Genomic DNA, 23,152 nt, shown 5'->3' on the forward strand with positions numbered 1-23,152 from the left:
TAAAGCAGTAAACAAACCCTGATTTTTCTGATTGGCTCATAGCACTTTTACAAACATGTTCAAAGTATAATTTTTTGAAAACAACGTATGATTAGGAAAAAAAAAAACTGTACTATAACGTAGTGCAAGTTCAGCTTTATTAAAATCATGTTAGTTTGTAGAAGACAATAACTCAAATGTCATACAGTGACAGCTACTGGCGTGATTGTGCCTTTACAACACAAAACGGCCAAACCAGCAGTCATTCTCACTGCCAGAGCAGGCTTGAATTAAAATTGGGATGCTAAAAGTGCTAATCAAATTTTATTAGTGACACCAAGAAACATTTATTTTAACACTAGTAAAAAATTTTTTTGGATAAACACTTTCAAAATTGAGAATATTGGGATACAGTGGAAAACTAATTGTTGATGGAACAATTGTTTATCATGGATGTGATATATACTGTTATGGAATAATAACAACAAAAAAATCTTATTAGCATACTTTATAATTTATTCTTTAATTTACTGTTTCACTAAAGGCGTAAGTGTTTTGTGCTTGAACCGTTTCTTAAGTTTCATGGCTATTACTGGTCTGTCCTTTTATAGTCATTTGTCAAATAACTTGTGCAGGATAAAATGAAGTTGATGCACTCAGATGCACTCAGATCTGTTTAATCCCTTGTGTGTAAATGTCAATGATTGGAAACAACCTAAAGTCTGGACAAACAGTTGTAGTTACATACCTCACTGTTGGGGGCGCTGTTGCATAAACTGTGACTGGAACAAATAAATTTAAATTGCAGATTTTTTTTATATTTTTATTTTCACTTGTAGGCGTCATAAAAATTCTCATTCATTGTTTTATATGAAAAAGGGATGCATGCTAAATTCTGTTTGCCATGTTCCACTTTCCACAAAATGTCTCTTACATATTGGGGGTTACTGCTGCACTCCATTAGGAAAGAATTGTTGATGCTTTTTAAAAACCTATTCATTGTATAAAACAATGTCTGAAAGTTAAATTGTGACTATTTTGCCCTTATGTCCCACAGGATCCTACAGAATACCAAAGTGACAGTGTGATCACACCAAAACAGCTTGACGAAGTCCAGGGTCATTGCTGCTCTTTTAAAAAAAAAAAAAAAAAAAGTCAATGTACATTACTCAAGCTCGAGATTTTGCTGTGCTTGACTTTTCAGGCTTGGAGGCGGTGGTCCAGCGGTAACAGTCTGTCACGCTTTTGCTCCGTGGCTCTACAGCACAACTTGTGCAATAAACTATGCCTAATGCCAACATGACCACAATAAAGACACATAGTGATACCAACAGTGCCACAAGCAGCCAGCTTTTGTCGGGTTTCTTCCTGTCACCTGGACGCTGTTCTGTTCCTGATGTATCTTCTGGTATTTGTGATGTTTTAGGAGTAAGCATGACAAAATCCCATTTTCTCTTAGGCGCAGATGTCAAAGTCATTGAGGGTCCTTTGTCTCCTGAAGTCCTTACATCTACTGTATCACCAGTTGCTATTGATATTTCCTCCTCATGTGCATCCTCTTCATTTGAATCAGCTGAAGTTGTAATATCCATCAAAAAGTTAGATGAAGGTGAGTTTGAGGATGCATGCTCATTTAAATCAGGTTCCTGTGTAGTTACATCTCCTTCCTGGGTCTTCTCTGTAAACCAGCTCAGGTAAGTCGGATGCCATTCCAAGCTTGGGGTATTTGTTAGCCACTCCAGAGGGCTGGCATCTGTCACCAGTTCAGGCAAGCTGGGATCATTCAGAGTTGCATCAGATGATTCGCCAATCATGTGTTCATCCTCTTCGACTGGCCGACAGTAATAGTTGTCCTCTTGCAACATATAACCCTCCTCACAAAGACACTCAAATCCACCTTCGTAATTTCTGCACACCTGATCGCAAATGTCTGGAGTATTACACTCATCGATATCTTCGCATTGATCTGGATCTTCTCTGAGGGGAGAGAATCCCTCGTGACAGCGGCACGTGTAGGAACCAGGAGAGTTCTCACACAAATGATCGCACTTTCCTTCCATGCATTCGTCTATGTCCACACATTCTCCGAACTCAGACGGAAGGTAGCCCTCGTTGCATCTACACTCAAATGTACCAGGTGCATTGACGCATTCCTGCGGACATGGTTTCTGCAAGCACTCATCTATATCAAGACAACTATGACCATCACCCGACAGGAGGTACCCATCGGGGCACTTGCAGCGGTGTCCCTGAGGAGTGGACTCGCACTCGAACTCGCAGTTGGCACTGTGGCAGGGATCCGAGAACTGGCAGGTCTTTCCATCCTCTGCCAGAACATAATTCTCTGAGCACTCACAGTAGTAATGGGTATCCGAGTTCAAGCAGTAGTGCTCGCATCCTCCATTGTCCTGTTCGCACCAGTCCCTTGGAGTGTTCAGGCAGAGCGGTGCATCCTTCGACCAGCCAATGCTCCCGTCCTCTCTCAGCATGCACAGAACTGACTGGTCTTCCTTCTCGTTGTCGGGACAAGGAAGAGTTGCCACAGAGCCGAAAGGGATGTGAGTAAGAGCAGTACTTGCCAGTTCAAACGGGGTGGTGTACAGTGCAGGACCCCCTCCTTCTTTTTGAAGAGCTGGGCACATCCCTTGGTAGGTGTAGCGACAGAGGAATCCTTCCACGGCCACTGCACAAGACCCATCGAGCCATTTGAAGTTGTACTGGTCGTTGCCACTTTTGTCAGCCGTGTTGTAGGTAATGACCACACAACGATGAGCAGCGCAAGCACTGGGTAAGTCATCACGTTGCCAGTTTGTATACTGTGTTTCCTGATCCCCAGTGATCCAGGTAAAGCCCCTCAAAGGACGCGCGGCCGAGCACTGCCGAGGCTGACGCTGAAGGCCAATCCACAGCCTGATTCTGGGTCGGGAGCCACGCCTGTCCCCTGACGATAGGAGGTCATGAATCAAAGAAGCTTCTTCTGGTCCTTTCATAGTAGCCAGGTTCCCCCCTTTATCCTTGCAGGTCCTCCAGGACTCCCGGAACGTCTTGCGCTGGAGATGAATAGAATAGCATCCCTCAGCATTGCACACGCCATCCTGCTCCTGCAAGCTTTGTCCCATGACTCCCTTAGACCAATACAAATATAGAAGAACAAAGAAAAGACAGGGATATGCAGCACAGCATTTTCTAACAGTCCTGATTCCCATAACTGTGTTTTTTTTTTTTTTTTTTTGCAGCTGAGATAATTCTTGTTTTGTCTGTTATCTTACTTGTCTGCAGTTTTTTTTTCCCCACTCACCTAATCAAATGTTTAAATTTACCTATGAGCTCTTTCAAACCTCTGGTCTCTATGCTTAAAGAGATGACTTTTGTCTGCAGTCTGTCTGCAGCAGAGAGACAGAGGAGGAGGGTATAGACGTTTGTTATTAGAAGAGAGGGGCGGGTAATGAGTGCGCTGAGTGGTGGGGGGAGATTCGGCCTGTGGTTTTCCCTTGTGCCGTATGGTTTTCATAAAACTGTTTAAGGAAATAGTTTGTGACCCTGCCAACAAGTCCTCCCCCAGCCCCCCCATCCTCCACTTACTCATCCAATCACTACAACAATCACCATCACAAATCCATCCATCCATCCAACCTGAAAACTTCATCCTGGGATACAGATTTTCTCATTTTTCCTTTCTTGTGTGGTTAATTTTTGCACAGCTGCTTAGACTGTTTTTCTTTTGATTTTAAATTAATTTAGCATAATACTTTATATAAAATTCTTTTGAAGGAATGGTTTAAAAATATTTAACTTAATTTGTATTGCCTGTTCCGTCTCATCACCATAACCAAGCTGTACTTGTGCATTTAAATTCATTTACACAATGGAAAGCAACCAAACATTAGAGAATATGCAGGTTTTATTCAACGTCATTTGTTATTTATTTGAAGTTAATGAGGAGAAAATGGTTTGATAGCAAATGTTTAAAAAACACTGGTCTTTTTTAGCATAATATTTTCCTTTACTGACCATTGTAAAAATGTGAAAATGTTTTTTTTTTTCTGTGCAAAACTACAAAAATAAAACTCTAATATAGGGCTTTTCACACTGCGCTTAACCCTGGGTTATCGTCGTTCTAAACACCGCTTTTAACCCCGGGTAAAGGAACGTTACGGAGCCCCGCACATGACATGCAAGAAAAAAAATTTTAATCGTGCGCACGATTTACTAATTCGTTCCCTCGATTTACTAAATCATGCACATGATTTATAAATCGGGGGGTCGAAATAGTAAATCGTGCGCACGTTTTAGTAAATCGAGGGAACGATTTAGCCTACTATTTTTTTCCTGCATGTCATGTCCGGGGCTCCGTAGAACGTTTCACACTTGTAATTTAGAAGTGTGGTTAGCACCGCTTTTTACCTGGGGTTATGAAACCCTGCTCCGGAGCAGGTTTAGCACTGCTTTTGTAGTGTTAACCCCGAATTGCAGTGCCAAACTTGCAGTGTGAAACGATGCGGTGTTAGAATGTTACAGCTAGACGCTTACCAACAGACAACGAATTGCGTACTCATATTTGCCTGCTTTGGACAGTCACGGAAACGCTGCGCATTGTATATAAACAGAAAATTCAGCGTTTGAGAGGAAAAATTTCAAATGCTGACAGAAAACGCGACAATTTGAGTAAAGAATAGACCGTTATATTAAATACCCAGGATTAATTGTTAACCCCAGATAAATTATGAGCAATGTGAAACGTGAAGCAAGATAACCCAGGATTCTGTTTACCCAGTATTTAGAATGACCCACATTGTAAAAAAATATTTTCATGATATGTTATCACAACATTTTTTCTTCTGTCAAATCAACTTAAATAATTAACGTGGTTCAGATAACATCATATTTTGAGTTTCTGTTGATTAAACCAATTGCCTTCATTTTATTAACTCAAATTTTTAATTTCAATGAACACAAAATTAAGGCAACCAGGTAACTTACTTTAAGTTAAACCAAAAATTCTTTTTTACAGTGCAGGGTTAAAGGGTTAGTTCACCCTAAAATGAAAATTCTGTCATTAATTACTCACCTTCGTCATTCCACACCTGTAAGACTTTCGTTCTTCTTCAGAAGACAAATTAAGATGACAGAATGCTCCTTCTTTATGACTGCCTTTGCAACTTCCACTTTGACGCTTCAGAAACTTTATAAAGTGATCGGAAAACTAATCCATATGGATCGAGTGGTTTAGTAACCAATGTGTTAAGCAGCATGTTTGAGCTTCCAGAAGAGGTTTGTTCTCGCGCATGTAGCAGGTTCGGTGAGCTTTGTGCTCGCTGATCAATGTTTACCTGCGAGTAAAAGCCTAAATTAAATCTGTTCGTCCTAACAAGTGATCGATTCTCTTCAGAAAATTTGGACTAAACCACTTGATTCATATGGATTAGTTTTCCGATCTATTTATGAAGTTTTTGAGGCATCAAATTGGAAGTTGCAAAGGCAGCCAATGGAAGGAAATCTGACAGCATTCCTTCCGAAGAAGAACGAAAGTCTTACGGGCGTAAAACGTCATGAGTGCGAGTAGTTAATAACAGAATTTTCATTTTGGGGTGAACTAACCCTTTAACTATTTCAAGTGTGAAAAGCACTTAAAGGGATAGTTCACCCAAAAATGAAAATTTGATGTTTATCTGCTTACCCTCAGGGCATCCAAGATGTAGGTGACTTTGTTTCTTCAGTAGAACACAAATGATGATTTTTAACTCCAACCGTTGCAGTCTGTCAGTCGTATAATGCATGGCAATGGTAACAAAATCTATGAGAATAAAAAAAAAACAAGCACAGACAAATCCAAATTAAACCCTGCGGCTCGTGACGACACATTGATGTCCTAAGACACGAAACGATCGGTTTGTGCGAGAAACCGAACAGTATTTATATCATTTTTACCTTAATACACTACTACGTCCAACTGCCTTGAGCACGCGCATGGCATCCGGTGTGTGAGGTGTGTACGCGCTCTGGCGTAGTTTAAACATGGTGCCTGTAGTACAACAGTTGTTATACAAATGGAAGTAAACCACTAAAAAAACATGGTTTTATTACATCAAAACTTTATTTTGTTACTTTTCGTAAGGGCAGCTTTACAAATTAAAAGGACACATACAAAGATCTTGTTCACATACTTTAGTTGGATGTGGAAAAACCATAGGCACAGCTGATGGTTTAAGTTGTACGTGATCCTCTCCTGGGTATGTAAAATCATCAGGGGAAAAATGATCGCTGCAGACCCTCAACAACTTTAGTACGTTGATGGGTGTGTTGATATCCAGCTGAAGAGCAATCAACCATAACTTCAGGCGAGCAGGCTCAGAAGTTGGGAATATGTGGAAAGTCACCCCTCCCGAATGAGTTCGCGCGAGAGAACATAATCTTTTAGTTTTAAGTCGGTTTGAACAATCCGGATAAGCGCAAGTACCATTTTGATTAGCCGTTGTACCTACAATGTTTGTGCACTGTGTAAACAATGAGTGATGTATACGCGCGAGAGTTCACTTCCGGCGCTTGCGTAAACTACGCCAGAGCGCGTACACACCTCACGCACCGGATGCCGTGCGTGTGCAAGGCAGTTGGACATAGTGGTGTATTAAGGTAAAAAATGGTATAAATACTGTTCGGTTTCTCACACAAACCGATCGTTTCGTGTCTTAGGACATCAATGTGTCATCACGAGCCGCAGGGTTTAATTTGGATTTGTCTGTGAATGTCTTTTTTACTCTCATAGATTTTGTTACCATTGCCATGCATTATAAAAATCATCATTTGTGTTCTACTGACAAAGTCACCTACATCTTGGATGCCCTGGGGGCAGTGGTGTAGTCTAGTTTTTTGTAGTGAGTATACTGTGATTTTTCCCTCCCAGCCTCATACTTACCTGTCCCAGAGCGACACCCCATAAGCACGGCCACACTCACTAATGCATGTAGTATGCATCTGATCTAGACTATATGTAATTGAGAGCATTCTGAAAGACTGCTTATGAGTGTTTTATCAACATGTCAATTTATTATAATCAACATAAGACTTTACCAGCCAATGGCATTTACAGCTGAAGAGACTCTGGACTGATTTTCTACTGTTTAGTGTCAATCACCATCTAATTCAGCCACTTAAGATAGCCTGAGATGTTATATGAATATGGTCCCTGGAGCATATTTTATCAGCTGGCAAGTTTCAATGCACATTTAAGAGTGCAAGTTGCAACTATTATTACTCTCTAAAAAATGTTTGGTTAAAAACAACCCAAGTTGGGTTGAAAATGGACAAACCCAGCGGTTGGGTTAAATGTTTGCGCAACCTGCTGGGTAGTTTTATTTAACCCAACTATTGTGTAAAAATTGCTATATTGCTTGCTTAAAATGAACCCAAAATATGTTGGAAATTAACATTTATTAATATTAAATATAATAGTTAAACAATAAACATTTATTAAATCGTTTATTAATAAATGTTCCCCTTTTTGATTATTATTGTTGCCTCTATTATAATAGACACATAATTATATATAATTATGTGTCTGATTTTCAATTTCCAACCTATGGGTTCATTTTAAGCCAGCCATATAGTCATTTTTAAACAATAGTTGGGTTAAATAAAACTACCCAACTGCTGGGTTAAAACAACCCACTCGCTGGGTTTGTCCATTTTCAACCCAACTTTAACCCAGCATTTTTTAGAGTGTGACAATAATGGAAAGATGAAGCTTATCAGTACGTCACAATATCACCCTGTTTGGACTTTGTTTTCTGTTTTGCACCATTTCCTGCCAGTCTGTCATCATAGTTATGCATTTCAATTCACTAACTTGCAATTCGAGTCAATATCAGTTATTTTAGATATACTGTATATCAGGTACAGTACATGGCAAAATTTCTCAAGAAAAAAAATCTCAACTAATGCTGTAAAATATACATGGGAATCAGTTGGTTATTGAAGGTTAAAATGAACTGATTTGACAAACTTAAATTACACTTAAGGAAATTTTTATAATAATAAAGTTATAAAAGGCCTAACTTTAAATTTATTTCTACTCCAATTCGTTTTTTGAAATATAAACATTTAAATGGTGGCTGTCAACTTGATGGATTTATTCAACATGCATAATATAGGCTATTGAAGAACATTAAAAATTATAGTTAATATGTTATATGGTGTATATATTTAACTAAATGCTCCTCTCTAGAGTTCATTTTTCTAGCTGACTAACGAGTTTATGATCACTGAATATGTTTGTTCTGAGGTAAATGTGACGTTACGTGACATTGTTTACAAGCTGTTATTAACGTCTTTCCGCGGTTTAAACACTAATTAAGCGATTATACGAGACATGATATGGATTTCGTTAAGTTGTAGTGTATCGTTTATCATACCTTGAGATGTTCATTCATGTTTATTTCGCGCTGTAACTGGTAACTTAAAGCGGAGGAGAGGATCAGTTCACGTGCGCGTCAGGCTGCAGCTTCTCTTGAACTGCTACTGCGATCTGTCATGATCACATTAAAGAGCGCCAAAACGGTATTTATGTTTTTTTTTATTCCTAAGTAAAATGGGCAAAATATGAAACTTGAGACTTTGAGAAATATGAGACTTTGTTTCATGTCAAAAGCAACAAACCACAAATCATATTTTGTGATTTATTGGATGGTTACATATCCTCGCGCTTTTTAAGTGGGTATACGGAAATCCTTGAACATTCCTAGTGGGTATACGGCGTATACCTGCGTATCACGTAGACTACACCACTGCCTGGGGGTAAGCAGATAAACATCAAATTTTCATTTTTGGGTGAACTATCCCTTTAAGAGGCCATGCATCATTTTGTGCCTTGTTTTAATTTTCTCATGATCTCAACAGAAAAGTTTTCTTGTAATATCAACTTGTATGTCACTCAACATTCACCTGTCGAACATTCTATAACTATGCAAATAAAAATATACTGCCATATCATGGATAAGTCATTTTTATTTCAAAGCAATATATATTGCTTAAAATGTTGTTACCTCCAGACCAAGGGAAAACAACTTTTAAGTTCTCAAAATTTCGAGAAAATTAGGTCATGATCATGACAAATCATGATAGAAAAAAATGTGCATGGCCTTTTAAAACTTCCATATAAAACTAATAAGCATAATAAAAGCAGAAGTGCCAGCTGAGCTCAGATTGCTATTGGACTGAATCAAGGTTTAAAAACGTGAGAATATGTAGAGGTTTTCTCACAGTGGTCACTGCCTTCTTCTCAATTGCATGGAGCCACTAAACCACAAAGGTTCTAGGCTTCCCCCTTCAAGACAGAAGAGAAGTGTTTGTCCAAGACCACAACTTAATGTTCTCCAATTTGAACTCAGACCCTCATGAGATACAGATACCTCCAGTTGTCGATATGTTTTTTTATTTTTGAGACATTGATCCACAATGAGCACATGAATATCAGAGATTACTATCAGTAACCTTCACCAGCACAGACGTTAGCGATTCAACAGTCAGGCAGCTTAAGCAGTTTTCTTCATTGCTTCAGGCCTTTTCATACATGTCATTTCGGTTTCGATTACAGAACTCCACTTGAAATAACCCTGCTCTTTGTCCCCACAAACTCTTTTACATTTATTTCTCTAAACCAAATAATAAACCTTTCTGAAATACATCCCAAAAATCTCACTTACCTATTCCAATTTAAACAAGTCTGTCCTGGTGTGGTCTTTCGAACTCAAACATACTTGACCAAAGTAAAATTCCCAAATACCTCATTGTAAATGGATAAAATAACAGAATAATCTCATAAATATTGACACGGAAGAGACAAAAGAAGCACCACAGATGAATGCTGTAAAAACATGGATGAATTCTTTCGAAGAGAAATGAGAAAAGGAAAATTCAGCAAAATAGGCAAATTTGGGTTTTGTTTAGGTAACCCCCCAGACACACTAATCTACATGGGCCATTTTTTTCTCCTCAATTCTCCAGATGTTAAACCAGTCTAGTCTGAGGGCACATCTGCCTGCATTTCCACATTAAATGTTGAGATTTGCATCTTTGCCTCTGCAAGATAAGGCTTCCTAAATGAAGATCAGAAAGACTAGATGCTTAAAGCACCAAGCAACTGCTCTTGTGTTTCATAGCTTGGAACTTTTCTATGACAAGCACATTGAAACCGATTCAGCTGAACAATTTTTTCCACCACTTTGAGAAACGACTGTCAGTAAAACAGACTGATTGTATTGCCAAATTCACTTCATTTCAGCAGTCAAATATGTACAGCTTGAAGTTCACACAAGTTCACACAGTCTATCATGGTCAATTGAGAACCGTTTTGTAATTATAGCTTTGTTTGTAGAATATGATAGTAATCTAATCTATATGCACCCTTAAAAGCTCTGTAATACTATTAAAGTGATAACTGGTGATGATCACAGCCACATAAGTTCAACTGCCAATTCAGAGTGTGCACAGCTTTCAGACAGGCATCCTATGGTCAGTCCCCAAAGGAAACACTTATATCAGATTGGCCCTCTCCCCTGACTATGATTTCAACACAAATAAATAATAGTCATGAGTGTTGCAAAGGGTCAGTTCCTGACCTCGGTCAGAAGAGTGCAGACTAGAGATTTTATCATGTGGATACAACCTCAGTAGAAGCTATTTATACAAGATATATGCTTTCTCTCTGTTAGGCCTATGCCTTTCAATGATTTAAGCCTAGGAGGCGTATATTAAACACAACACATTTACTTTTGTTTAGTGATGCCCTACATTTTATTGAAAAACAGCTCTGATTTCCTGCATTTTCTTTCAGTTTTATACTTTTTTTCCCCTGATGAATAACAGAATTGTGCTGTGTTGAAAACCCTATAACACTTGTGATGTTCCCGGTCAAAAATGACCGGTCTGCAAAAAATTGCTTATAAATCTCTCATGCTACATCATGAGGGTAAAATATAAAAAACTTTTTGTAAATATGCCTACATTATTGCATCAAAGAAAACATTTAGGATGACCATGGCACTCTTTCAAATTAAAAAGCCTTTATTAGCAGATGGCTACATACAAAAAATCTGAAAACTCTCAAACGTGTTTCGGCCCATGTTTTCCTTAGGGAGAGCAACACAACAAACTCAGCAACAGGTGAGGTGATACTGCTTTCACCTGTTGCCATCTGATAATAAAGGCTTTTTAATTTGAAAGAGTGCCATGGTCATCCTAAAGTTTTCTTTGATGGACTATTACAAACCCTAGAGTCTAGACCATAGAGCATTCACCTTCACTGTATACTTTTTCCTAAGATGCGCTCTCTTCTATTGGACTTTGTTTGAAGGCATACATTATTGTTAGGCCTATTTCCTGTATAATTTCTGTTACAAAATAAAAAATATATATATAAAAAAAAAACACAAGGAGGCTACACTACAAATATGGCACTTGCAATATCACAAAAATAAATTAATAAATACTAAATGACCCAAATCGTGCGCACGATATAGCCTACTTTTGTTTATGCCAACCGCCATAAAAATCAAGAAGAAGAAGGCGGCCTAATTGTTTACTCACATGTCTCTCCAGACCAGTACAGCGTTTTCCTCCGTGAAACACGACGATGACAGGTTGTCCACGTGATTCGTGTGCGTTATTTAAAGTCTTCTGAATTCATTCGGTTAATTTATTTGAAAAACAAGCCGTAATTTAGGTCTTATTCCTGTCACTCACATATGTGAATCTGGTCCGCACGTGAGAACATTTCTTTTGTTTTCATAAGCGTTCGTTGGTTGTCGCGTTGAATGTTAAAAGTGAACAAGATTTGACAGCCATCCACCATTTGGGAACCACTGTATTTACCAGATGATTAGGCTATGTTATTCTGGTTCATGAAAAAAAAAAAAAAAAATGTGTGACAGTAATTAAAAATCTAGTCGCTATTAGCTACAAGCTTTGTTGTCCAAATGCGGAACGGTCAGATGTCATCATGTCATAAACCCCGCAACAATAAACACAGCACGAACTGTGATGTCCGATTCGTGAACAATTGACTCTTGTGAACCGGTTCTTTTTAGTGAATCCGCCAAAAAGATTCACGAAACAGCCTCGAACTCGCTCCTGAGTTATTTAGCGGTTTGATTCAGACTCACTCCGTCACGTTCAGAGTGCTTACAAAAGGGTTAGTTCACCCAAAAATTTAAATTCTGTCATTCATTAGGCTACTCACCCTCATGTCGTTCCACACCCATAAGACTTTCGTTCCTCTTTGGAACACAAATGAAGATTTTTTTTTGATGAAATCTGAGAGCTTTCTGTCCCTCCATTGACAGCTACGCAACTACCAAGTTGACGCTTCAAAAAGTTCATATAGAGATCGTAAAAATAATCCATATTAATTGATTTACTCAATTTTTTGAAGAGACTCGATCGCTTTATATGATGAACAGATTTAATTTAGGCTTTTATTTACATATAAACTTTGATCAGCGAACTAAACCAGAAGCTCAACTGAACCTGCTAGACGCATTAGAACAAACCTCTTGCGGAAGATTAAACGTGCTGCATAACACACGAGAATGAACCTCTTTGGTTCTCACACATCAAGTGAACATGCTTGAGCTTCCGTTGGTTTGTGAGTTGATGAATGTTTATGTGAATAAAAGCCTAAATTCAATCTGATCATATAAAGAGATCGTGTCTCTCCAGAACATTTTGGACTAAACCGCTTAATTCATATGGATTAGTTTTACGATCTCTTTATGGCTGTCTATGGACAGAAAGCTCTCAGATTTCATCAAAAAATATCTTCATTTGTATTATGAAGATGAACAAAAGTCTTACAGATTTGGAACGACATAAGGGTGAGTAATTAATGGCAGAATTTTAATTTTGAGTAGAATTAACACTTAAGTTCACAAATTACTCACTGAACAGCTCATTTTTCGGGTCTGTCCAATTCGAAATGAATGAACGGAGAACTGTTACTGTGATGGCGTATTCTTTAGGTAAGACATTCATCAGCCTTAGCAAAAGAGACTTGTTTTTGTTTGTTTGTTTTTCTAAAAATTGTACCACTCAGCTACAGTGTTTAGCCTAAGGCACAATTCCACATCCCACTGTCAAAGCTTCAGATTCTATATGACTAACAAAGGATGTTGTTTGTATGTTTGCCCCCAGCAGAGCATGAAGGACCCTGCCCAATGTATGCACATAAGTGATGGTCCCTAAGGGAATATCCTGATGAGGAATGCTGGGAAATGGAGGTTAGTAATTTTGGAAGGGGGGTTGTTTTAACATCCTGTCTCCCATTTTCTCGACAACCTCTGAGAGATCAGAAAGCCACTAGAGATGTCTGCACTAGTAGATTTGATTTAGTAGGAATCTATGCTAACCTCTCTAACCACTGATGACCTTTAGCTCCTGAGGTCTTCACATATAAACAGGAAAATACTACTACAGTGACTCTTGGGTGGTTTTGGGATGTGCTCTCTCTGTTTTTTTTTTCTTTTTCTTTTTTTATTCAAATGGGTAGTTTTAACTGTGTTAAGGGGTTTGCAGGAATATACAACACATGTCTGTTGGTGGAGAGTAGTTTGGAAAAACTGAAAGCTTATGGGCTGTTATGTAATTTTTTTCTAATTCAGCACACAGGCCGAGCCTATATTTCATTCTGTCATCAGTTGTTCCAAGTCAGAGGTTGTAGCCAACATTGTAGTGCTACGTATACACTTTTCCTTTATTAGTTCAAATTGAATCATCATGGTTACTTCTTTGATAAAATGTCAATAAAACACACATATGTGACCTACTGCGAGAATAAACCAATAACTCTTCTTTTTTCACTACTTTATCCATGATAACCATGTCATTTTCCCCTACTGCATCAGATTCTTGAGAGCAAACTAACTTTTACAGAACTCTGAACATTTGTTTTCTTCTCCTTTTTTTCTCCCCAGTTTTTATTCTTTAGACTTAAAAACTAGCCATTTATGCTGGGCCTCCTCCATCTCTCTCTCTCTGGTTTTTCAATTGTAGTTTGTGACTGTAGGAGGCTTTGATCTATAAAACCATCTCACTCAGGTCCTCAAGCCAGGTATGAAGGTCTGCAATGACTTCTAGTTTCTTTATTACCTCAGCCCCTCTCCTAACTGATGTGCATAGCATATGCTGGCCCCGTTGCAACTGATCTAGATAGCATCTGTTCATTCTCTCTGTAGATTTGCTTACTTAGATTGAGAAACCTTCACATTCCTCAAAGCGTTCTTCCCTGCTGTGGTCGAGGTCTTTGTTGTGGAGTCTTCAGCAGTGATGCTTTATGAAAAGAATCAAATTGCAGACGTCTCTCTGAATATCACAACCTGACTATGGCCTAGACAATCCAAAATAGTTTGTAAAGGCCAAGACATAAAGAAAAACTCAAGTGTTTGGTGTCTGCTGGTAGTCTATGATCCTGAAGTCCTCAAAATATCTCATTGGTCCTCTTGGGATAAGAGTGCTTGGCAGGCTTAGTGTCGGGTTACATTGCTAACAGAAGTATCACTATGTTGAGATGACATGTTTCTTCTGCTACTGCTAGTCTCTAAGCAGACTCCTTTTAAAACCCTCTACTGTTTGAAAAATTCTTGACTCACTGCCATCGAATGCAGTCCCTTAGTATTTAACAGCAGCTTAACTAATCCCATGTTATTTTTTTCCCCTCATACCTATTATGCAATAACATAACTGTCTACACACACTTGGACCATACAAGGAGCAGTAAAGGACACCAGGTGAGGTGTAAGGGTTAATAAAATCGATCTGGAAACCCCCGGTGGTACTGTGAGTGATATAGATTAGGTTTTCCATAGTTTTTTACATCAGGCAGACACTTTTATCAAAATCAACATTGCACACACATTTTATTAGTTCATGCATTCCCTGGGAATTGAACCCATGACCTTGGTGTTGTTAGTAGCACACTCTAATGTTTGAACACTTTTTCATGCTCGGACCCACATAGAGAGTTAATAAATCTTGAGACCCACCATGAATGGTTTAGAACAAAATTTCAGAGCATCTCCAAAACTGCAGCTCTTGTGGGGTGTTCCCGGTCTGCAGTGGTCAGTGTCTATCAAAAGTGGTCCTAAGAAGGAACAGTGGTGACCCGGCGACAGGGTCATGGGCAGCCAAGGCTCATTGATGCACGTGGGGAGTGAAGGCTGGCCCGTGTGGTCCGATCTACTGTATCTCAGATTGCTCAAGAAGTTAATGCTGGTTCTGATAGAAAGGTGTCAGAATACACAGTGCATCGCAGTTTGTTGTGTATGGGGCTGCATAGCCACAGACCAGTCAGGGTGCCCATGCTGACCCCTGTCCACCGCCGAAAGCGCCAACAGTGGGCACGTGAGCATCAGAACTGGACCACGGAGCAATGGAAGAAGGTGGCCTGGTCTGATGATTCACGTTTTCTTTTACATCACGTGGATGGCCGGGTACATGTGCTTCGCTTACCTGGGGAACACATGGCACCAGGATGCACTATGGGAAGAAGGCAAGCCGGCAGAGGCAGTGTGAAGCTTTGGGCAATGTTCTGCTGGGAAACCTTGTGTCCTGCCATCCATGTGGATGTTACTTTGACACGTACTACCTACCTAAGCATTGTTGCAGACCATGTACACCCTTTCATGGAAACGGTATTCCCTGGTGGCTGTGGCCTCTTTCAGCAGGATAATGCACCCTGCCACAAAGCAAAAATGGTTCAGGAATGGTTTGAGGAGCACAACAACGAGTTTGAGGTGTTGACTTGGCCTCCAAATTCCCCAGATCTCAATCCAATCGAGCATCTGTGGGATGTGCTGAACAAACAAGTCCGATCCATGGAGGCCCCACCTCACAACTTACGGGACTTAAAGGATCTGCTGCTAACATCTTGGTGCCAGATACCACAGCACACCTTCAGGGGTCTAGAGGAGTCCATTCCTCGATGGGTCAGGGCTGTTTTGGCAGCAAAAGTGGGACCAACACAATATTAGGAAGGTGGTCATAATGTTATGCTTGATCAGTGTATATATAATAATACATTGACCGTGCAGTTCAGTAGCCTAAGTGAGCAGTACTTTTATTCAGAAGCCAATCTGACGGATTCTGTGAGTTTATTCAGTGAAGCATTAATTAGAAGATTTTAAACCTGAGTTCGGGAATCCCTATGAACAATTCAATAAATAACCAATTAAAAGAGTCATTTGTTAGCGAATTGGATAACAGCTGTCTCACTAGATGTGTTTACATGGAGCATTGCATTACAATCGAAACAGAAAGTATTCATGTAAATGTGGCTGCTGTATTTTTGTGTGCTGCTGCATGTGAGTAACGTTGCCTCTGAAAGGAAGAAACACCGCAGTGATTTGAGTATTATGAGTCATGCAGAAAAATGTAAATACAAATTATGCCCATCAACAAACTTGTTCATTGAATTTGAGAACTTATAATACTTGCATGAACACATCTCACACATTCCGTGACCCATCAGAGCATCACAAGTCATGTTCCACAGTTTGAAAACTGCTGATGTAGGCTATATCGTTCTGAAGTTGGCCGTGATATGTCTAAAAGGGATTAAAAAAATCTAATCTGCTTTGTTGTGGCCTTTAGCTCCTTTACCTCACACATACCTTAGACATACGTTACCTTGAGGCAGTATGTGTCATCCAGTGATAATGAGCTTTATAAAAACAAGGTGTTGAGTTCATTCAATATGTTCGTACGGATTTAATAGGTTCCATCGTTTGTTTATTGACTCAAAGCGGCAAGGCTTTCGAGCGAGGCCGACCCTACAGCGGCCTCTGAGCAGGAGGCAGCAGCCACTCATCATTCGTTAGACATCCTGAAACTATTAGTCATGAAGACCACATGGTAAACGAATTCAGCAGAATGTATTCCCAAGGAAATTTCACCTTGAGAAAAGGTGACTCAATTACCATTAAAGTTTTCCATCTTGCCAAGCTAGCCCGTTTCCTTCAAGGAGATTTTGGCAAGGGCTCAGACCGTCTAAGCTGTCTCAGTCTTGAATTAGACAGTGTAGTCACATGTCTGCAGGATACAACGCATAGACTCCTTTGTTGTTTTATTCAGCCCGTTTAACATTGTGAAGCAGATGGTTTGAAGACAAAGCCACATCTTAGAGAACATTTAATAAGTTCCAGTTATCCATATTTCAAAACAAGGAGAAAAATGACAGGGTAAAGTCCAGCAACATTTGTTTTCTTGCAAAACAGATATCTTAAAATGGTCTGCGTTGAACATAATATGTACAGCCATGAATGGAATGTTGCGGGTTTTGTGGAATTCAACATAACATAATATGAAAAGGCAGGAAGAAGATAGCAAGCTCAGAAAGTGCTTATGATCTGCTTTTTCATTTACAACAGGACTTTAAAATTTACTTTGGCTCTCTGATAAAACAAAACAAAACAAAAAATGCTGTTGAGGCAGAAATGCAGATGAAAATGATCAAGATCTGTGTTATTTGTAACTTGTGGCAAAAATAGTTTTAACAATAACATATCCTGCTCACAGACAGGAAATCTGGCCATCCTGTGATTACACCGAAAACATGCTTTATTGTCTTTGAAGAGGAAAAATGTTTTTCTTTAAAATTACATTAAATTCCCTTGCGGCCACTTGTCTGTTTGCTTGTACACGGAGAATATGGGAAGTCATGGAATGATCCTAAAAAAAATCTACTTTAAGTGTATGCACGGCCATCAGTGGAAAGTATAGGCAATGTTGGCTTTCTAAATGGGATGATCAGATCCCTTAATGAAGATTCCAGGGCTATCAATGTCTTTCTAACTCTTCACCTTGATAATAAACACAACGGACTATCAGACATATAGCCAGGCAGACACCTGCTTATGAAGGAGAAGGGGGCAAGAAGATTGTGAGGCAAGCAAAGAGTTTGAGCAGTGTGAGGTGGAAAATGAATTAAAAGATGATCAGATATTCCATATTTCACCAGCTAAATTGCTACAAAAGAGACCAATAAAGAGGAAAAGTTCTGGAATAGGGGGGGAGAGAGTCGTGATGTCAAAACTCTCATTATTTCCATGATCTCTGGCTGTCTAGCTGGAAGCAACCCACTGACCTCAAACAGACTCCGATATTCTTACAATCCTCTTTTTCAATCATTAAAACAATATGTTCTTCCAATGGAAGGTTCTTAATATGCTTAAAGGGTTAGTTCACCCAAAACTGAAATTACTCACTCTCATGTCGTTCCAAACCCATTAAGACCTTCGTTCATCTTCGGAGCACAAATTAAGATATTTTTGATAAAATCCGAGAGGTTTCTGAACCACACATAGGCAGCAACGTTATTGCACTTTCAAGGCCCAGAAAGGTAGTAAAGACATCATTAAAATAGTCCATGTAAGTGCAGTGGTTCAACCTTAATGTTATGAAGTGATGAGAATACTTTTTTGTGCAAAAACAAAACAAAAAATAAAGCTGCAAGCAGCGATGAAAGGGCCCTCGCACCGGGGGCTCACCGCCACCTGTTGAACAGTGGGCGACATGCATGTACTTGAGTAAATACAGGAAAATTATATCAGTCATTTCAAAGTGCCACACTTCCTGCTGCCAACAGGTGGCGCTTTGACTGTAACTGAATATTGTCATGTAGACGTCTTCAGGCCAGGACTCTAATAAAACATGTGAAATTTGAGTCATATCGGAAATTGTATGCCCGAGTTACAACAACTTCCTGTTTCATGGAGAAACATCTAATTTTGTCAGGCCACCACGGACATGCCCTTCAGTGAAAAATCAAGATTTTTGCAATTTAACATCACAAAGGCCTTTAGATTAGACTGATCTAATATGATGTTGATCTAATTAAAGCTCTAGGCAGGCCCGGCACCACGAGGGGGCAAAAGGGGGCATCGCTCCCTCAGTTTCAATTTGTCCCCCCCCTTCACCCCCCAAATGCGATCCTTTCAATTATAATTTGACGAAGTTTTTTTATTCATATCAGATACATTATGATTAAGAAACAATAAAGTTTACTCTCTTCTCCCAGTTTACCAGCCACTTACGTTTATGTATTTCGGGAAAAATTGATGAATTTACGTGATGTAAATCCAACAGATCCTCTGTTTTAACTAACATGATCATTATAAAGGTGTTAAACAACAAAACACATTCACTTCCACATATTTGACAATCGGAATATATCATATAATTCATGATATAAGTTAAAAAGTTTGTGAATATTTTGAATAAAAAAGGAAAAACGAAATAAACGCGATACCTGTCATAGTGTGGCTGCATGACGCGTCGCCAAGGGACATTCTAAAATGTTTAACGTGAAAACCGCTTAACGTAAGACAGTGATATTAACAGACCAAATTCAGTAAACATCATACTAATAAAGTATACTATGTACAAAAAAGCAGTTGAGCCCAGAATTTGAACGCAACGTGTTTAAATTCACGTTAAGCATTTTCCTCACATAGAAAACCGTTATAAAGAAAACGGTTTAACGTCGCTTAATGTAGCCTATAAGTGATATTAAAAGATCAAATACTGCACAAACCAATTTTTCTGTATAGTATGCTTTATTAGTATAGTGTTTAGTAAGTTTGGTCTTTTAATGGCACTGTCTTAGTACATTAATCCACTTTAAGCGTTTTCTTATGGGAGAAATTAAACGTGTTGAGTTCATATTCTGGGCTCATCTGCTTTTCTGTACGTAGTATACTTTATTAGTATGGTGTTTTCTAAGTTTGGTTTGTTAATAATAACTTAGTAAATCAAGCCACGTTAAGCTTTTTCACATTAAGCAAATTCACGTTATGCGCTTTAGAATGTCCCGTCACGGGGGAATTTTAAAATAATGTTCTAAAATAACAGTCGCCTTAAAAGAAAACTCATGCTGGGGGCTCATCGATAATATAGAGCTCCTAGAATATAGATATAACCTCTCCCCTGGTGCCGGCTCTGGCTCTAGGAGGAGTTCGTTAAAATACAAACAATTTGTAGAGAAAATTCAAAATATCTAATTTCCTGTTGGGTTTTCAGATTTTGCACCCAGGGACTTGTTTGTAGGTACTGGGCTGTTACACGTGTCTACCGAATTTCATACCTGTACATGAAACGTAAGGGCGCTTAATTGAAATTTTGTAGGTGGCGCTATCGAGCCATTTTGTCACACCTAATTCTGAAACCCATATCAGATGTAAATTTTCACCACTTCTGATGCGTGTGCAAAGTTTCATGAGTTTTCGAGCATGATTAGGCCCGCAAAAATGCGATTCATTTCGGAGAAGAAGAATAATTGACCGAGCAATTACAATAGGGTCCTCACACCTCGGGCCCTAATAGTGACGTTATTCAACAATTTCTTCTCTTCCTTGTCATTCTCCTGAACCACTGTAGTCACGTGGACTATTTTAACAATAACTTTGCTACCTTTCTGGGCCTTGAAAAGTGCAATGACGTTGCTGCCTATGTGTGATTCACCTCTCAGATTTCATCAAAAAAATCTTAATTTGTGCTCCAAAGATGAATGAAGGTCTTACGGGTGTGGAACGACATGAGGGTGAGTAATTAATGACAGAAATTTCATTTTTGGGTGAACTAACCCTTTAACACTACCGCCGTTCTTATGCTGCATGTAATTGCACCATGAGCTTCAGTTCAGAACAGTCAGTCTTTTTTTTTTTTTCTGTGTTGGTGGATACTGATAGCTGCTCATGGTTATTAGAAAAACAGAACATCTATAAAAAATGGCAAATAAATCACAGTTGCACAAAATAAACCGATATTTGGTTTCAAAATACACCAACTAACACCATATTTCACCAGCACTGATGGTTTTGTCATTGACACTGCCAGTGGAAAACCATATATTCACATGAGGCCAATGAAACCATATGTGAATATATAACGGAAGAATGGTGAACACATTAACAATCGGCATGGATTCCGGGAGCCAAAATATCCTGGGAATGCTTCAAAGTTTCAGAACACAATGGCTGCCCTCGGAATTGCATTAGGCCCCTGACCTCAAAAGTCAGCCGGTGCTCCTGAGGGTGACAGTTAATTCATCATGGAAAATCCTAGAGTCAGAAAATCTGGATTTCTTATGAAGCTTTTCTGGTGAATCACTTTAGAGCCGCTGCCTGATTTCATTTTATGAATATATGAATATATGCTACAATACAAAGCATATAAGCAAACTCTCTTGGCTACTGAATTCCTTCAGTCCTTCACACCTGAGGGTCAATGTAGATGAAGGAAAGGGCAACAGTTCTGTTTGGAGAACGGTAATAAACCTCAGACAGACGTGCCGCGTCCCACTGCGCCTATCTTGTTACGGCTCCCAGATACGCTGCGTTTGGGTTTCCACCAGGCCTCAGGAGGACCCTGGAATTAAAGTTTCCTGGAGCCTCAGTCTACCTCAGCCGAGCAGAACCATTCGGAACACACCGAGGAGAAAAAGGGCTCAGGTTTTTCATCCTCAACGTCGCTCTGCTGACACGTACTCTTCTCAGAGTTTCAGACACAAAATCTGTGTTTTTTGTGGAAATCCTTTTTGTTGAACATCAGATGGTGTGTTGTATTGATTGGCAATCATAATTGGAAGACTGACAGCTGCTGATGCCCACCATATGGTTTGAAATCTCATACCCTAAAACCCAACATTCCACAGAAATGTGTATTTGGCAGGAGCGGCAGTTTGGAAGATTTCTTTGCACTGTGACCTGAGAAGTTGACACAGAAGAGAATAACACAGAAAATGTTGTTTTTGTGTGTGCAGGAAATGTTTTGACAAATCATTGGAGATTACAATAGAAGGAAGATGCGTATTGCTAATTACATCCCATAGGTCCAAACCCCAAGGTTATTTTGAAAGGCTAGTGCATAAATGAGGAGCGCTCACTCACAGGAGAGAACTGTATGGGACATTTTGAGTCTGTTTTAATTATCGACATGTCTCTAAGGGAATGTTCTCCATTACACTGGTCCTCATCACCATAACTGAACTATGACAATAGAAACAGAGAACACAAACCTTAAAAGTGCACAACATTGATTATTTATATTTTATATTGGGCTGCATTTATATGATCAAAAATACAGTAAAAACAGTATTGTGAAATATTATTACAATTCACGATAACTGTTTTCTATTTTGAGATATTTTAAACTGTACTTTATTTTTATTATAGGGTTAGTTCACCCAAAAATGAAATTTCTGTTATTAATTACTCACCCTCATGTTGTTCCAAACCCATAAGACCTTCGTTCATCTTCGGAACACAAATGAAGATATTTTTGATGAAATCCGAGAGGTATATGACTCGTCCATAGACAGCAATATAATCAACACTTTCAAGGCCCAGAAAGGTACTAAAGACATCATTAAAAAAGTCAACGTGACTGCAGTGGTTCAACCTTAATTTTATGAAGCGACGAGAATACTTTTTGTGCGCAAAAACAAAACAAAAATAATGACTTTATTCAACAATATCTTCTCTTCTGTGTCATTCTCATATGCTGTTTACGTCCACCACTTCCAGGTTCTACATCAGAATGCCGACTCATTATTGGCCGGCTCCTGAGTCAGCATCACACGCATGTGTCGTGCTGCTTACGTGTGCAGCTTTCGCCAATACTGAGCCGGCATTCGGATGTAAACACGGAAGCCTTCACTGAGCTTACTGCGTCAACTGTGTAAGAATAATGACTGGGAAGGGAAGAGATTGTTGAATAAAGTTGTTATTTTTGTTTTGTTTTTGCGCACAAAACGTATTCTCGTCGCTTCATAAAATTAAGGTTGAAACACTGCAGTCACATCGACTTTTTTAATGTCTTTAGTACCTATCTGGACCTTGAAAGTGTTGATTATGTTGCTGTCTATGGACAAGTCATATACCTCTCGGATTTCATCAAAAATATCTTAGTTTGTGTTCCGAAGATGAACAAAGGTCTTACAGGTGTGGAACGACATGAGGCTGAGTAATTAATTTTTGGGTGAACTAACTCTTTAACTAAAATTAAAATTAAAATTTAAAAAAATTTTAAATGTTCATTAATTGAAATAAAGCTGAAATAAAATAAAATATAAATATGAAAAACTTAAAAACCTATACAAGAACTGTCCAGGTACTAAACACGAAAACTAAAA

General features: G+C 39.0%; 1 protein-coding gene across 2 annotated transcripts; it reads right to left on the reverse strand.

Moving 5' to 3' along the window:
- Positions 1 to 1,120: 1,120 nt before the first annotated feature.
- Positions 1,121 to 12,207, reverse strand: cd248b (CD248 molecule, endosialin b). 2 transcript variants are annotated; one of them, XM_051878821.1, is made up of 2 exons: positions 11,560 to 12,207; positions 1,121 to 3,029 (listed from the first exon to the last, which is right to left on the reverse strand). In XM_051878821.1, exon 2 carries the CDS (start codon positions 2,967 to 2,969, stop codon positions 1,149 to 1,151), a length of 1,821 nt encoding a protein of 606 aa, XP_051734781.1. In that variant the 5' UTR covers positions 2,970 to 3,029; positions 11,560 to 12,207; the 3' UTR covers positions 1,121 to 1,148. The 2 variants fall into 2 exon arrangements, with proteins under 2 accessions (XP_051734781.1, XP_051734780.1); XM_051878820.1 differs by having other exon boundaries at positions 1,121 to 3,104.
- Between the last annotated feature and the right edge of the window lie 10,945 nt (positions 12,208 to 23,152).

The sequence above is a fragment of the Ctenopharyngodon idella genome, chromosome 21 (genome assembly GCF_019924925.1).
Source record: "Ctenopharyngodon idella isolate HZGC_01 chromosome 21, HZGC01, whole genome shotgun sequence".
Taxonomy (NCBI): Eukaryota; Metazoa; Chordata; class Actinopteri; order Cypriniformes; family Xenocyprididae; genus Ctenopharyngodon; species Ctenopharyngodon idella.

Excerpts from the sequence above, each read along its gene's own strand:
- cd248b (XM_051878820.1), bottom strand. The coding sequence starts at position 3,098 with ATGGGACAAAGCTTGCAGGAGCAGGATGGCGTGTGCAATGCTGAGGGA.